The sequence below is a fragment of the Scomber japonicus genome, chromosome 20, assembly GCF_027409825.1.
Source record: "Scomber japonicus isolate fScoJap1 chromosome 20, fScoJap1.pri, whole genome shotgun sequence".
Lineage (NCBI taxonomy): Eukaryota > Metazoa > Chordata > Actinopteri > Scombriformes > Scombridae > Scomber > Scomber japonicus.
In genome coordinates this window covers 16,440,784-16,458,175 of record NC_070597.1, presented here as the reverse complement: position 1 = coordinate 16,458,175, position 17,392 = coordinate 16,440,784, and the positions used below count along the sequence as shown (strand labels likewise).

The 17,392-nt window shown below is 40.6% G+C and overlaps 2 protein-coding genes and 1 long non-coding RNA gene across 3 annotated transcripts; all 3 read left to right on the top strand.

Moving 5' to 3' along the window:
* Positions 1–959: 959 nt before the first annotated feature.
* LOC128381541 (uncharacterized) lies at positions 960–3,890 on the top strand. The gene is made up of 3 exons (XR_008323551.1): positions 960–994; positions 3,679–3,748; positions 3,847–3,890. It is a non-coding gene; the product is annotated as an uncharacterized LOC128381541 (long non-coding RNA).
* A 176-nt stretch (positions 3,891–4,066) lies between these two features.
* On the top strand, positions 4,067–11,237 carry si:ch211-234p6.5 (pleckstrin homology domain-containing family A member 4). Its single transcript, XM_053341087.1, has 20 exons — positions 4,067–4,103; positions 4,211–4,311; positions 4,689–4,807; positions 4,909–5,118; positions 5,210–5,531; positions 5,763–5,822; positions 6,044–6,190; positions 6,910–6,969; positions 7,054–7,134; positions 7,246–7,398; positions 7,583–7,681; positions 7,892–8,000; positions 8,723–8,796; positions 9,137–9,241; positions 9,332–9,422; positions 9,707–9,762; positions 10,233–10,367; positions 10,472–10,855; positions 11,058–11,179; positions 11,234–11,237. The coding sequence occupies exons 3-20, from the start codon at positions 4,704–4,706 to the stop codon at positions 11,235–11,237; spliced, it is 2,316 nt and encodes a 771-aa protein (XP_053197062.1). The 5' UTR covers positions 4,067–4,103; positions 4,211–4,311; positions 4,689–4,703.
* Positions 11,238–11,431: 194 nt separating this feature from the next.
* LOC128381136 (uncharacterized) lies at positions 11,432–12,902 on the top strand. Its single transcript, XM_053341086.1, has 2 exons — positions 11,432–11,460; positions 11,668–12,902. The coding sequence occupies exon 2, from the start codon at positions 11,910–11,912 to the stop codon at positions 12,900–12,902; it is 993 nt and encodes a 330-aa protein (XP_053197061.1). The 5' UTR covers positions 11,432–11,460; positions 11,668–11,909.
* The last annotated feature ends 4,490 nt before the right edge of the window (positions 12,903–17,392 follow it).

Below are 17,392 nucleotides of genomic sequence, written 5' to 3'. Positions count from 1 at the left end.
CTTAAAGCACTGTACACCTGTTTTCTTACAGCTGCATAAGTTGAGTTTTTTCATGTGCTGCATGCGAGTTTGAGTGCATTAGCGGTTCCTCAGTTTCTATCTTGGGAATATTTGAAGACGCTGACTCAGTGCGGCAGGAATTCCTAAATAAGGGTTTTTGCTTAACTGTGGAAAGCATTCAAGTCCAGACATACCTATTATAAGACAATGAAATTATCTCTGGTGTGTAGGTTTTTTGATAGATTATGTTATTTAATTAACATGTTTTTGTTCTAATTTACACAGTTTTCCTGCTGTTTTACTTTAAATTACGTGTTGCCTGATTACTCACAAGTTCAATGAATACAGCTCAGATTCAATATAAGTTTCAAGGACATACGTTTGTTTGATTATTTGTTGTATTACTGCTCATTAAATGTTTCACTCCTGTGTCATTGCAAAGTCCTTCTTGGTTCGGCCTTTATCAAAGGTGAAAATTCAAGGCATACATCCAAATATCTAATCATATCTAATAGCTGAGAAATGAAATTCAAATCATGCAGAGGGCAGAGAAGAAGAATGAGAGAACAGCTGATTTTTTTTCTTTGTAAATTCCTAAGTCACAAACCCACACTCAGCAAAAGACAGAGAGGCTGTCAAGGGCAGGGAGAGAGGGAGGGACACTGAAGAAAAGAAGGGGGGGTAAGAAAGAAGGGGCTCACAGAGAGTGCACTGTTAGAGGGGAGAAAAGCGGTGTGTCAACAGCCAGCGTAGGTAGATCACCGGACAAACGCCGCTGTTAGAAGTCATAACGTGGGAAAGAAGTGAGAAACAGAAAGGGAGATTCACACATACGAGGAGGGAAGCGGAGTGTAGCAGGAGAGTGTTGTTACTGTTTGGGCAACAGGAGCTTGTGGAAGCCAGGAAGAGGGCAGCCAAGCTTGAGGAGATGCTGTGAGGAAGCGTGCCAAGTGATGGAGCTTGAAGCAGCCAGCAGGCGGGTGCAATTAGTCAGGTACAGCAATATGTCATCTTTATTATGATTTATTCTCATGTAAAGCTAGATACTGTACTGTCATATGAGCAACCATTAACCATTTTACAGTAAGATAATTTATTTGTGCTCCAATACGACTTTATTTATACTTTATTTTCTATTGTTTAATGAATTTAAAGTAATTTTCAGACCTATTATACATTCAGTAGAAAGACTGCAAGGTTAACAGGACTATTAAAAAGCATGGCTGATGTGATGCATTATCTGTGGTTGAAATATTACAGACCTACTGGGGGACTTTTTCCACAGCTTTGCCAAACTGTGATATCCCAACTTTATTTGCACAGCAACTTTTATATCTTCTAAACCTCAATTTTCTTCTTTTCTTTGCTGTATAACAATCCTATGTCTTCATTAGGAAATCTTCTAAGCCAGGCAAATTAATGTGACACAGCAGCTTACGTCACCGATATACTTATCAAGGTCAAATGTGCTATGATGATTTTGTTGACATTTAAAGTCATAAGAATGTAAAAGACATGCAAATGTTTTGGTTGATGGAGAGGGAGGATATTTTCCCGACCGACGTATTCAACACGCTCTGTGTCCAACTTCACATGATGCTCCAGAGTCTTTGGGCACCACAAAGCGCACTCTGTGTGGTACACAGACCCACCATTTGTCCTCTCTATCCCTCTTTAGCATTTTAAGTCTTCTCTTCCCCAAGCAAGTGACCCCTGCTGATAATGAAGGAGATTTTCCAAATATTTCACGACACCCACGTAACCCCTAGCAGCTACGAGGTTGATAGTCTCTGCTCTCATCTCCTACAAAGACTTGATTGTTTTCTTTCATTTACTCTGTGTCTCACTTGTGAGGAATCGTGGTTGATTCTGACATAGATTACCGATGCTAACCGTGTCAAGCCTCTGGGTCTCCCACGAGTGCTTGTGGAGGCTCACTGTGAAATGTTTCTCATTATATTTTATCTTCATGTTCATCTGCGTTGTTGTTTCAAGACGGTCAACAATAATTGTACAGTGCATAAACACTATAAGAAACCTTTCGGGGTGGGAAAGTTACAGCAGGTGTATCTTAAAGTAGCTGAGAGTCAGTTTTAAAACCTAAATATGAGTTGTTTTAAGTTGTGAGTTTGCAATTTAAGTCATTACATATGCACATATATTCATACATAGGACATATAAACTGCAAATACAGTACACAGAGTTCACCTAGAGACAATAGAATACATAAATAAATTAGTTTAGAATAAAGAAGACTTGTATGGAATGTATTTTATGTTAAAATAATATGCAAAGAAGTTTTATATGAATCAATAGTAATGTTAAAAAATGTAATTTTAAGAAATATGACATGATTCACATCCAAAAAAAGAGGGACTTGAATGTGAGTAAAATGCCAAAAATCATATAACAGACTTCCAATAAATACATATCCATAAATATATTATGCTGTAAAAGTTCATTATATCAGAATTGGGTAAGTACAATGTGCAGGTGTGAGAAAAATGCTACCATGTGACCTGAGGCACAGACCCTGCTGATAAATCCTTGTGGTCATGTGGTTGAATAGAATGCATAAAAAATGTAGAAACCTCTGACACAGTGAACCCCACCCCTCCCCTCCCTACACATTTGTTTCCGACATGCCAATTTTATGTCCCCTGTACACTCCACACTCTATTATTTGGGTTTTCTGTACTTGGCAGTCCATAGAGCATGTCTGCAGTTAGGGACACATTCCAAATCTCGTCTGTCATACCAGCCCTGCCCCTGCTGCCAGATTGGTTTTCACACAGTCCTGGGCCCCTCCCTGCTACCACAGCGACACAGCTGTCACCTGTCAGTTTCATCGTGGGGATGCGTACCGGCCTGTTATGGCTCAGAATAGAATTGTGGGAGAGTTTCTCTGGGAGTGGGAAGATCACAACACAGAGTTTCCGAGAGAATGAACAGTTGACTTAGAAAAAATCTCAGCCATATGGGAATGTGGCATATGTGTGTTTGGAGGCTACAGGGTGCTGTTCATGGGAGTAACTGACTACTTCGACAGAGGGAGAGACTGATTCAGATGGTATTGGTAAGGCCTCATGTCTTAGCCACACTCAGACCAACCAGTCTCAGCTAGTTCATTCAAATGTGTAGGCACAATAGAAGGAGTTGTTGTTCAGCACTGGTCATGTGTTTTCATAGTTCTGGTCAATTTCATGTCATTTGGTTGCTCAGAGTTTGTTGTGATTATGACTATGACTATTGTGATGGACGTGGATGTTTTTATTATCTAATTTCCTGATTTAATTGAGTTAAATACTATGTAATTCTATGTCTGTGGGCACTTTCTTTTTTATAAACACACTGTAAGATTAAAATGCTGTTAGTAGTAATAGGCTTAGTTTAAGGGCAACCTCTGTAAAAAGTTGGACTGGTATGGATCTAAATGTTTTTAATACGTCAAGAGAGATGCTCCAGGATTTGTCCTACTGTTGTGAGTGGGAAATAATAAATGCATTTCATTGGTCCAGCTGTGACATTTTCATCCAGCCGTGACATTTCTGCCATATGTTTGTGGCTATGTGGAAACATTTCCCTCTCTCATCTTCTATTTCTTTCTTCTTCTCTAATTAATTTCTACATAGTTGTTTTCAGCTACAGTCTATATGAATATTTCTATTTCCACTGTAGAATGGATGACCAGGACAGAGTAAGCCAAGCATCAAGTGTGGCCACCATTTCCTTCTTCCCTGTCAATACGGTTTGTTTTTAGTTTTGCTTGTTTGTCATATTTAATGTCAAATTTGCTGGTGTAAATATAACCAACTGTAACATTATTATTAACTTGTTCTATAACAGGAAAATGATGGAAAGGTACAAGCATTTGGGAAAAGATGCCAGGCTGCAAAAAGAGACCCTAACTGTGCTGTGGTCATCAGAGGATGGCTGAACAAAAAAGTAAGATCCCACACATTTTTGTTTTAGCATTACATGCAGAAGACTGAGTTGATCAAAAAGCCACTAATTAATCTTCCTTCTGTAGGATAGTTCTGGTTTGAAACTATGGAAGAGAAGATGGTTTGTCCTCTCCAACTACTGTTTGTTTTACTATAAAGGTACAGTAGGAACTGTAATTTATAGCCCTGTGCTGGATGAAACTCTCTCATGTGCTCTGAATAAACAACAAAGCATCTTTTTTTCACTCCTTTCCTATCCGCATCAGACAGTAGAGAAGAATCTGTGCTGGGCAGCATCCCACTCCCAAGCTATAAAATCCTATTCTGCACACCACGAGAATGCAAGAACAGAAAGTTCACCTTCAAGGTATTTTGAATTGCTTATTCAATTACTAATGACCTATTATTATTACCTTATGATGACAGGAACATGAGCCATTATCAGATTATATTTATGTACAAAATGTATAATACACTGATACTTTGTATGACAGTTGTCTTAGATATTATTTCTAAAATCCAGCTCATCAGGCAAAATTAAATACATTTAAAAAAAACTTAAGGATCTTAGCTTTATTTGAATTGTTGAAGTATTGTGGTAACTCAGTTTTTTCAGTAACTTCAGTTTAACCTTTTATGATTTTTATCTTGAGCTACCGCACATTATGATCACAATAATGCCCATACATCGTTATTTAGGGGAATAATTGCAGTGTAACATTTGGATAATCTCTGTCAAACTAGGTGGTGCACCAGGGAATGCGCTCTTATTTCTTCAGTGCTGATACTCAGGAGGATATGTTGGGTTGGGTCCGAGCCCTCAGCCAGTCTGCTGCTATGGAGCCAGACAGCTCCATGAACAGGTACAGAGCACTATTCATTGTGAACATGAAGGGTTAAATATTGTCATGCTTGCAACTGGGTGAGCCCCCTTTTTAAATTTTTTTTTCTCTGATCCTTTCAGGCGTTGCTCAAGTTATCAGGATTTCACACAGATAGGTGGCAGCAGTGAATCAGTGGACTACCCTAAATCCCCTTCTGATGGAGAGGGTCCCTCTCATAAACTGAGGCATGTCAGCAGAACTCTGAGTGAACCGAGTCATCTCAGTGGTGGGAGAATGGGGGCATCCTACACAGAGAGGGGAAGGAGGAATGTGCGGCAAAGAAACAGCAGGTTGTCAAGTCATCTCTTTGTGTAAACAACTCATATTTAATGTCCAAGAAATCTTTGTCATACTGTTCTGTTATCTCTAATGTTTTTGCAGCCCGTCGCCCCGAACACCCAGCCCTTATGATTTCAGCAGAAGAAGAGCTTATGGTCCAAGCCACGAAGAAGATTCTCTTCCCTATATGTCTGGCCAAAACACACCGCCCACACAGTCAGACATCATGGGAACAGGTTCTTTGACCCCAAGAGGGCAGCTGGGATCACGACCTCACACACCAGTAGGAAGGGTTGACATCCGACCCCAGGACGACCAGGGCATGGTGCCACAGACCCTGCACTACTCACCTGCCTCACCTAAACTTGAGTACAAATCCGGCCCTAATACTCCAGTTACAGAAAGGTGGCAGAACATAAGCAAGGTCAGGACTTGTTTGGTTTACTTTCAATAGTTTATTAATAGCCTAGTAAAATGTGTATTTGGAGGGGCATTTGGAGTATTGCAAATGATCCAAAACACAATTTAATATATTGCTGTAAACTTCATGGCCAGATTAACCTGCTATGGGACCCTGTGGCAAAAGTTTGTTGTTGGGTCCCTATGGCCCCCTGTTGGTTCATGTGACTCACACCTCACTTTTTCTTGTTTACAGCCCATACCTACATATGGTTCTGTCCATCATATCCAGAGTGGGCGAAGACCTTTGGGAAAGGTGATTTTTAAGTATCAACTATAAATCTAATAAATAATATATAATATAATATATAATAATAATATAATATAATAATAAAAAAATAATACTAAAACAGATTATTAAAATCCCCAGAAAGATGGATTTTTCTTATCCTGCACACTTGTATAGTTTATCTTACATTACAGTGTTTTCTCTGCTATTCTCAATTTATATTATCTACATGCTCTCTCTTCCTTCAGAGCTACTCTACAGGAGCACATGCAGATTTACTGCCCCCTTTGCCCCCCTCATCGAGAACTTCACATGCTCCCCTCCCCCCACACCACCACCACCACCATCACCATCACCGCAGCCATTTATCTGTTTGTCTGCTACCGCCAGCTATGGTATAGCCTGCCCTGTTGCTCTCTGTGTTTTTATGGTGTCTTCTGTGGTCATTTTACAACTGTCAGTGGTGTTCTGGTGTTTTTATTTGTGTTATGTCCTCTAAAGAAATTGTGTTTATGTTGTACTGTTGTCTAACTATGCAGACTTATAACAGAGGGACTCTGTTACCTTTTCATATTGTCCGGTATTGTTATGTGTGTGTCACTGACTTGTGTAATGTCCAATATCACTGTACTGTATTGTCACTAATGTCTGTTGTGCTGTGTCAATTTTTGTTTTTGACTAATAAATCATATATTCTTTTAATGGCAGAATTATATCCAAAAAGGCATCAAATGTATATATCTGTGTTTTGTCTGATTATATGAATATTGTCATTATTATGCTAAATGTAATTACATTAAGCTATTGTTTGCCAAATTAAAATTGTGTCTTGACAAATTCATGATCAAACATATAAAACATGGCTGTGGCATGCTTAAGCTTGTGCTGTGATCTATTGAAAGACGAAAGCTAATCTTAACATTCAAGCACATTAAAGTATCAAATTAACTAGAAATGTGCATTAACTCTTGTGAGAACATACATTTAATTTTATCATTATTTTATTATTATTTAACATATCAATAAGGGAATGTAGTCATGAAAAAGCAACGTCAATAAAAGCACTATTTTTAAAGAGGTACTGTTTAACAATTATGACCTCAATGCTTTTCAGGCCCCAAAGCCTGACCTGAGGGAAATCCCACCAGTCAGACCCCTTGAGAGTGATGCAGATGTGAGTACTAAGTGCAGTTTTATTAGATACTGTATTTAAAATGTTTGTCTCTGAGTAGACATCAGTTTGATTTTCCCTCTTCAGGCTGTGTTGACAAGGTTGTGTGGGTGTGACAAGCTGCTACAGTCGCTGTCTGTAGAACTGGCCCAGCTACAAATGGATAAGGTCAGTAATATTTACTATTGTACCCAGCTCATGAAAGCACACCTTACCCTTATTATGGTAAATATCTGCATATTGTGCTTCTCAAAATGAGCTATTTGCGTTCTGTTACAGGACAGTGTCCAGTGTGCGTTAGAAGTGTCCAGACTGCAGCTGGAGGAGTGGAACAGTCAGGGGCCCCAGGCCCAGGAGGAGGCACTGACCCAGAAGGCTTTGCTCCAAGAAGATCTAGTCACAATTCGGGCCAGAATGTGTGATGTATCATTGGTGTGTTATATATCTGGGGGCAAAAAACCCAGATGGGTCACTGATGTAATACTTATGACATTAATCATCAAATAGCAGAGTCAATTAGCTTGTTGTTTTACTCATGTTTTTGTGTCTTCTGTATTATAATGTTTTTTTGTGGTATTGAATGTTAAGAAGTTTTTCTCTCTATATTGTTATCTAGGAAATGGAGCGGGTTTGGAGTCAATATGAGAGAATGGAGAGTGAACTGTCTGTTATTCGTTCACACCTTCAGCACATCTGTCACTTTGGAATGCCACAGGTAAATTCACACTACAAACTGGATCTGGATGGATTTTTTTAACCAATAAATTCAGCTTGGATAACATAGTTTATTGCATCTATTAAAATGCATTTCCACCTTTGGTGATCTACACTCTTAAACAGAGACAAACTTGACATACTGTATGTTCATAGTTAAGGCTTGTGCTTGAAGACATTTCATTAGAAATGTTTCTCTTTTTCTTACCAGGAGCAGTCTCAGGCCCAGAGAGAGCTGTGGATGATGGAAGACATTCTCGCTGGACTGAAGGTCAACAGGGATCAATTTCGCTTCCTGCTGGGACTACAGAGGCACCACAGTAAGTCTTAACTCCTCTTCACTGTAATGCTTAAAGTCTGTTGTGGTGTTGTTGGCGGTGTCACCATTGTGCTTTACTTAACATTGTAACAGTAGAGTTCTGCCTGATCCTTTCAGAGCAGTTTATCAGCAGCATTTAACACAAAACAAAAGCAGAGATTAACAATCAATGTGGTGATAACAAATCTGGAGATGTCAACTTTCAAAAATGTACAACACATGGTAAACATTTTGAATCAAGAGCTTTGTATAAAACATACATATTATACAGCACATTTACTATTATCTATAAATCATTTTTATGTAGATAGATCAAGCAAACATTTGTGAACATCTGCATAAATAAGGTGCAGTGAATCCATTCAAGCTGAAATGTTTTAAAATTCAACCATCTTATCAGCCTAAATCAAAAGGTTTAACTACAGAGGAGCCTAGCAGTTAGGCTGAATGAAATCTTTGCTCACAGGAAGTGATGAAATGAGACTGAATTATCACTTTCATTCATCACCTCCACCAGCCAATATAAAAACCAAAGCCTAAGGACTGAAGTGTACTGATTGCAGAAATTTTGGTTTTGAAGTCTTGAAGATTCAAACAGTTACTGGATGCTGTCATTTGGGGCTGCCAATGCACAAAGTTGCCTTGTTCATCTTGATTATGCACATGAAACCTAACAATAGACTAATAGTGTCTTCACATTGACCTTTTCTGTCTCCCCCTCAGTGTTCCAGCCGACAGCCCCACATCCTGGATCTCCTGGCTCTCCAACTGAGAGGCTGCAGAGTGGACTGCCAATGGTAGGACTCCTGTCCATTGTTCATTTGTCAGTGACCTTTGAAGTATACTCTGTGCTTATGGAACAAACATGAAATTGGTGTTCAGCCCTTTGACAAGGCAAAAGTTAAATCCATCAGCTGGCTAGATATTTGAGTGTGACAGGTGATTTCATACAATATACACACTATGTTTTAAATGCTTGAACATGCATCTGGTGCATCTAGTTATTTGAATGTGGCTATATTTTTGGATGTCACAATATTGGGCTACTGGTAACATTTACTATACTTTCTCACCAAAACAGCAGAATCTTTATCTTTTATCATTGCTTAACAGTTTTCTTCACTATGCGTCCTGCAGGATGTAGAACAAGAGCCTCCAGTCCGCCCACCGTTACCCCAGGAGCTACAGGAAAGCAACCAGAGCAGGGACCACAGCCACGGCTGGATAGAGTCACCATATGAGGTAGAAATGATCAAAATTATCATTAATTACTGGCAATGACCATTCCAGGTTTGAAGACCCTTTCTTTATCTTTCAATTTGTGTTTTCCAGGGGATCTACAGCCACCCTGCAGATCCAGTACACAAAAGAGGAAATAACCAGCCTGACCTCCTTAATGTGAAAGCACAGAAAGACACATCCGGTTAGCACATATAGTATATAATTAAAATACAAATAGAATAAATATAAAGACAGATATTGATATAATGGACATTGGATTCATGGTCTAATCTAATAAACTGCTTTTATATGTGTTTTATTCAAGAGATTCAAATATATTCCCCAGTGGCTTTGTTTTGTCTTCCACCCTCATATTTCCTGTTTTAATACCATTTCTCTTTCTCCCTGTCATTCTCCCCTCCCACCCATCCTCTCACTTCTTCCATCCTTCTACTCCTCTTTCCTCCATTTTCATCACATCTTTAGAATCCCAGTCTAGCTCAAAGTGGATCACACAAGATACAATGAACCAATCAAGCAAGGTTTGATTCTTCATAATTTTCTGTATGCTTAGATGAGTGTGCTGGTTAACTAGATCTGGATGTATTACAATATGATCCAAATGCTCCAAATATAGAAGCAGTCAAAGCTGATTTTTTCCTCATTGCAATGACAGCCAAATTCCAATTCTTTGATTCTCTCATCTTCCTTGCAATTAGGGCATGTTGCAGTGCCTATTCGAGACAGGAGGGGGAGGCAGAGGCTTATATCTCAGTGGCTCAGTCTTCTGACTTCTGCCACCCAACCCCCTTTCTCACATGCATGCACACATATATGCATACATAAGCTGTATATGAACATACAAATGCAAGCAGGCACACATACTCCTCTGCAAAAACAGATGCACATTCAGCCATAAAAATAAGATATTTGTTGTGTATTTAACAGTATTCCTAATTTCAGCTCATAAGTGAGTCATACCAATGTTCTAAATAGCCTATATCTTTCCTAGAAGATGAAGATGAGTGAAGAGGAGCAGATTGAGAGGATGAAGAGGAATCAGGAGAGGATGACTAACAGGAAGAAACCCCCCATACCCTCTTCAGGTGCCCAAACCCAGAGTCAAAGTGCAGACATACAAGAGGAGGTTTGCCAAATCATTAATCAATACAACTGAGTAAATCAAGTCATTATAAGACATTACAAATATGCATTTACCGTCTATCCATTTCCTATTATCCTCTATCCTAGCCCCCTTTTCCTTTAAGAGTGACACGAGTTGTAACAGCTGTACTGCCGTCCTCTCTTGTGGCCAGACGGGTTTCTGTTGAGGATCCCCCACCTGAGCTTGACACTCCGCTGCTTGAGCAGATCCCACCTGAGATGCAGCAGAGCCTGGCTGAGCAGAGTAAAAAAATGTTGAACAAGCCGCCCAGGCGGTTGCTGATAGACAGCCCTGATCAAAGCCGGTCCTCAGCAGAGATGCACCAGGATCAGCCCGTTAAAAATACAAGCAGACAGCAGCATCAGAGGGTATCCAGGACCTCTAAGAGGGAGTCACGGCTAGAAATGATCAGAGCTGAGCCTACAGACACCTCAAGGGCCCAAGTTCGAGACCAAGAAAGTTTAGGAAACGTAAGCATGAGTTCCAATATCAGAGTAAGAAGAAATAAAAATAAATCAAGTGAAAGACTGACATGATTGAAGTGCAACATAGTCAGTCAGAAAAATGAGATCCTTACATGTTCTGCTATCATTTGCTATATATAATTAATGGCTCAAAGATGATAAGTGGCATTGATATGATGTGCATTCAAATGTGAAACTGCTTGAACAGGCAGAGCAGCGGCACTCTGCCCTCCTGACCCTTGACATGGACCCTGAACTCTGTATGACCCCTGAGCAGCGAGAGGCCAAACTCAGACGCGTGGAACGAATACGGGAGAGAGTCATACAAAGGTGGGATTCGTTGTGTCATTTTTATATTGAAATGTTTGCCTTTGTGGGATCTAGGTAGATGACGCTCTATAAATCATCTATCTATCTATCTATCTACCTACCTACCTACCTACCTACCTACCTACCTACCTACCTACCTACCTATCTATCTATCTATCTATCTATCTATCTATATCTTAGCGCAGTCAGAGAGAGTGCCACAGCACACAATCAGCTGCCAGGCAGGAGGGACGGGCAGAAAGTCCACCATGACGCAGCTAGAAAGCACAAGGCGACATCAGGTATGTATTTCCAATGCACAATCAATAAGTTAGGTATTAGTATGTTTAAGATCAAGCTGCTAAATTGAGGCTACAATTAAATTTATTTCAACTGTGATCCTGGTTTAAGTTATGTTTGTGATCTGTCAAACTTTGTTCAGTTGTTCTTCACTTGCTGTTAGCTATTAGTGTAACTGACAGCCAAATTCTGCCGCTTTCTCTTCTCAGATCATGTATCTAACGATGGTTGCTGTGGGAATAACCTCAGGAGTTCTTCATGTTATAGTCCTGCAGAACTTGGGCCTCCTAGTTGTATATCTCAGGATGAAGATAAACAGCATCGGCATGTAAACGATCCTAAAAGCCGAGTGAAGTTTGGGAACAAAACACAACGTAAAGATTGCAGTGGGAGAACAGAGGTTGCCAAAACTAAAGTCAAGCATCCAGCTTCACCGTATCATGTCTCGTCTATGACTGTTTACCAGAAAGATGGAAGCAAGGGATTTACAAGTTCGAAGGATGGAGAGAGGCAAGAGTTTGACACACCTGATGCTGCTGCTGCTGATGAAAATAATTATCCATCATCCGATCTGAGAGCCAAATGGTTCCTCTCCACCAACCAATGGCAAGGGTTCATACCTCTGCAGATCCCTGGCATTGACACATTGTACAATGAGGCAGTATCAGACAGTGAGGACCAACCAGCATGCCCTGATGATGGGAATGAACCCAATGAAATGTCAACCACAGTCAGTCAAAGCTTGGAGAAAATGAAAGAAAATCATTCTCTTTTCTACAAGATTGCATGTGACATCAGCATCTCAGACTCAGACATAACAAGGAATGATGGGAATTCAAATGCCCAAACAGCATCCAGGCCAGAAGAGGAAGAACTGATAATCGCTGAATCTGTGGAAGATGAAGCGACTCACAATGTTGGGACATCTGTCCAAGAGAGCAAGAACTCCAACCTAAGTTTACAATCAGATGTTAATGACAATGGTCTGTCAACTAATAACAAAGTCCAAGATTTAACACAAGGAACAGAGGACAAAGCAGCATTAAATACCTTAGCCAGACCAGCAAGAGAGGCATGTATTTATGAAGAGATTCCCCGAAAAGAGTGTGAGGACACCCCAAGGCAAGAATGCCAGTTGAAAGTCAAAGAAAATAACCATGGAGTCTCACATCAGGACAATGATTCTGATCAGGCCCTGGATGAAAATGCAAAGACAAGAGAAGAGAACAGTGGGACAAAAGAGTCAGACGAAAGGAAGGTAGAGGGAGAGAGGTGTGAAGAGCCGAAGAAATCTAGTTTACGTGAAGAGGACAAACAGACAGTCCAGGACCGAGGCAACAACAACTCCATCACTTCATCCAGCTCTCTGGATGAGGGCAGACGTGTGATTCGGAGTGCCTCTTTTGGAAAGGCGCGAGTAACAGTATTAAGGACAAGTTTGTAGAAGCAAGAACAATGAGGGCTTAAGGAGCTTAAATGGACAGACTTGTGAAGGACAAGAACACAGTTAAGTGATTTATGGTAAAGGAAAGGGCCTGAGGAGAAGGACTTTAAGTGACTGAAGAAATTTGGACCTAACTTTGAGTTGAAAATGGTAAAATGGGAACATATAATATCAGAAATAGACATGATGTTTGGAAAACTTGAACATCTCCATTATTCATAATATGACATTTAATAAAATAAAAAGTCTTAAGTATTTTAGTAAAACAGAAACTATGTATGCACATAGTGTTGCTCTTGCAGTTGACCTTACATAAAGTTGCAGTCAAATACATCCCCAGTATTTGAAGTTAACACTTTCATTCCTCTCACTATATGTATCTAACATGAAGCTAAATGGATGGCAACATAACCCTGTTAGCCTGTTATTGTCATGTAACAAAATGTGTTTGTGTTTTGTATCTCAAATATCCTAATTAATAAACATGCTGTGTGCCACATGGAGACCCCAGCTCCTGCTTTATATGCACATTATGTTTCTCTCTCATTTCATACATCTTTTTTTCCCTCAATGAAGGTCCCCAGGGTGCTCGGGTGCTTCTCTCTGACAAGACCTGATGCAGAATTACACAGAGCCACTGAAAACGCCTTTGTCACTTTAAATCCTTGCCATGTCTCAGTCGATGACATCATTGTCTGAGAACACATTACATCACCCCTTCCCAGGCTCTCTCTCTTAAAGACAGCACCACCTTATGTTTACTGAGCTGCACACACGTATACACACGCACACAGACTCGCTTATCTGTTTACAAATGTGATATCAATATCAGCATGCATATTAATAACAGTCTTGAGATTAGATTTTATGCGTGGGCTGGTGAATTCTTATTGTATGAATGTGATTGCATTAAGGGCAGCATCCATGGATTTGGCTAATTCCATAAATGTATTAAACAGCTACAAATTGGAAATGAGATGCAACAACCTCCACTTTAAACATGTTCCTGCCATGATAAAATGATTATTGTCATGCTTTCTCAACCACACAGCAGACACTAAATGCATTGCTGACTTCATTTGCATTAAGAGCTTGGGTCTTTTTTGACATTCATATCTCAAACATACATGTCAAAGGGGGTAATTTGAGGCTCACAATATGCACATAATTGTGATTTATGGAAACTGCCTCCATAACATTACAGTGGTGCATATAAAGTTTGATTATTGATATATTTCTTTACATAGCTTTTCTCATGGTGTGAAAGTGGGCCTACAGCGCATCCCTCCACACAGATGCAGCTTTCTTTTGCAAGAGTACACTGCAGATATTTAAGATTTACTAAATATCTTGTGCACATTCTTTACCCTATACTGTATTTCCATTAAATAATGAGCTATTTGTGGATTTGGGATGTGACTACAGTTAAAAAATAGCCAGTATGACATCTTTGCAAGTAAAACGTCTGTCAGTTAGTTTGCCCTAGTCTCCGGTATACATACACGCTGTATAATTAATCAGGTGTTTGATTGAACTGTGTGTGTGTGTGTGTGCGCGCGCGCGCGTGCGCGCGTGTAAATCACAGAGATGCGGAGAATGCTGAGAGAATGTTTCTTTAAGACCCATTACCTTCCAATCCGACAGAGGGGGAGTCAGTGGTAAGGTGGCGTATCGTCTCTCTCCGCGTCCCCCCTCCTCGCCGTTTACATGTGGAAAAGAGAGACAGAGAGGGGGAAAAAACACACATACAGTAGGCTGTATAATCTGGTTCGGATGAGGGGCGCAGACACCGAAGCACGAACCGTGGAGATGGACCTAAGGAATATTTGACATCAAACATGGACACTACAGGCTCCCCGCGATGACTGTGGTAAGGATGCAACTTCACACCGCCCCATCGCAACCCAGTTTCCGTTGAGAAGGAAAATAATATTCACTGGAGGACGCAGATGGGGGAATATGCATGCACAAATGTATAAGAGGAGAGGTGGGGGGCGATGTACCATTTGAATAACTGCAAATAGGCGTATATTAAATAGACTGTGCAACGCTCGGTGCTTATGTCAGTGTTAGGCATTGACAGGTGTGTTGGCAGCACACAGCACGATTTATTTAGGGCGCGCTTGCTCGCTCCCGTTTGCATATACAGTTAGGTGAGGTGCCTACTTGAGGAAAGAGGGGAAGAGAGAAAGAGAGAGAGAGAGAGAGTCCTAAGATCATAAGATGCCACTGTATATTGGCCTACTATGTGTTGCTCGTAATTAATCATGGCTGTAACTAAGCCTTTGCCGCTGGGAGCTTTGTAGTCAAACCTCCCAGTTCGCTTCACTGCTGGCTGTCACTGGGCCTTATGGAGTTGCTTATAATTCTATAATGTCTGAAGAGGGCAGGCCCATTACTGAAAATGTGCGATGTGCATTTTCTTTCTTTTTTTTTGGGGGGGGGGGGCATCCTCCTCCTCCTGACGTGATGCTTTCCAAAGCTTCAACCGACCAGGATGTCTAAAGAGGAGACATCTCCTTCCTGTTTGCTTTAATTGTCATTTTTGCCGATTTTGTTTTGGAGATTACTCCAATATACACAACTCCAATGCGAGCCATATACTAGAAGAATGTTGTGTGCGTGCCCGTGTGCGCTGGTGCGCCTACCATCGAATGGTCTTTTCCTCCATACATCCAGAAATGGAGGTAGCCACACAGACTGTAGTCGACCTGTCATCCGGAGAGAGCCTCGTCATTTTCCCATTAGCCCAGTGTGTCAGTGTGGATGCCAGTGGAAATAAAAGCGTTTGATTCCAGATCCCGGTGTTTTCATTCCCTTTACCCAGCTGCCGACAATCACTTATCGATTCCAATGATGCGTTTCTTGTCCAGGGGGTACCGTTTCATGGTATTAGGATATGAGGTGGGGAAGGAGGGGGAGGCGCGTTCATTATGCTATATGCTTTGCTTTTATTGAAATGCCAAGAATGCCTCCGACATGCGTGCATTCTTTCGCTGGGGAGATGATTTCACAGTTAGCAGGGTGTAAAAACCAATGGCGGAGACTCTTTCTTTAGTTTTCATTGTCGGCGGCTGTGGGAGCCTGCAAACCCCTCTCCCCGCCCCAGTGTCTGGTGGAAAAGAGCTGTTTTTGCTGTTCTCTCTCTTTCTTTCTTTCTTTCTTTCTTTCTTTCTTTCTCTCTCTCTATCTCTCGCACACACACACACACACACACACACACATGGCTATGCTATTTTCTTTTGCCCATTTTTCAGAGACAAGGAATATTTTAGTAACATGATACACAGCCTAATTGGAGGCCTTGTCCTAATTGGTCATATTGCAACCAGATACTAAAGCCAGTGTATCCACTACAGGGTAGGTGGCTACAAAGCAGGATTCAGTGTGACTGTGGATGATGGTGACGATGATGATGATGATGATGTGTGGGCAATCATAATATGGAAACATCCACATGTGCACACACCGGCACTAACACATATTCACACATAACATGATCGATTCTACTCCAATGACACTGACATGAGCTCAGCCTTTACACCAATTAATTCAATGCAGCTTCTTGTTAATGTAGCTATGCGTTAAAGAAAAATGTTATCACCAGCTCATTGTTTCCAAGCTACATATCTTCTAGCCCCTAAGCTTTTGTTTCTACAGCAGTAAGCATTCAGAGAAAATGTCTCAATAATGCTCATAAACCTGTATAATGTTGCAGTGTGGCATGATGACCTCGTCTATTCTAGTGTCTTTTTAGCAAACTACACATGGAGTGCGTGCTCTCTCTCTCTTCAACACACACTCTTAAACACACAGGCCCACAAGCCCAGTGACCTCACAGCTGACGCTCAAGTCAAAACTGCAGGATGCACATTTGTGTTTTGCCTGTACTGAAACAGGACTCCAGCAATTAATCGTTTGTTTTCCAGCACAGACTCATCATATGGCACATTAGGAATACAGTGAAGCATTACTGTGAGCTGTGTAGTGATTGTTACTTATACATCAGTCTGCAGTAATTATATTACCCTGTTTTCTGTTGCCCCTGCTGAGCTAATGAAGAGCTGCTGGTAATGACAATGAATAATTCCAAGATTATACCAGGCTGGCCACTGTTTGGTCTATAGCAGCAGTGTGTCAAGGTGTTGGACAGGTGACAGGAATTGAAATACAGGAGCATAGTTGATCAGAAGCTATTATAGCTCTGTAGTGTGTATTTCTTTCAAGAAACAGTTTGACATAGTTTGACTGAGGCAATAAATTACAGATTGAGAGCCATTTCTCTAAATTAGTGGTCCTATGGTCCCCTACTCCCCTCCCCCCTTTTCTCTGTAGAAAGCTAGAGATGTTAGTCTATTTTAAGAACATGATATACAATGTATAATACATTTTTGCTATATGGTTCCCTTGATTAAAACGAATTACCTTTTAAAGCTGTACTAACAAAAATATATATATTAATATATGGCTAGACCCTGCAAACCCAAAAA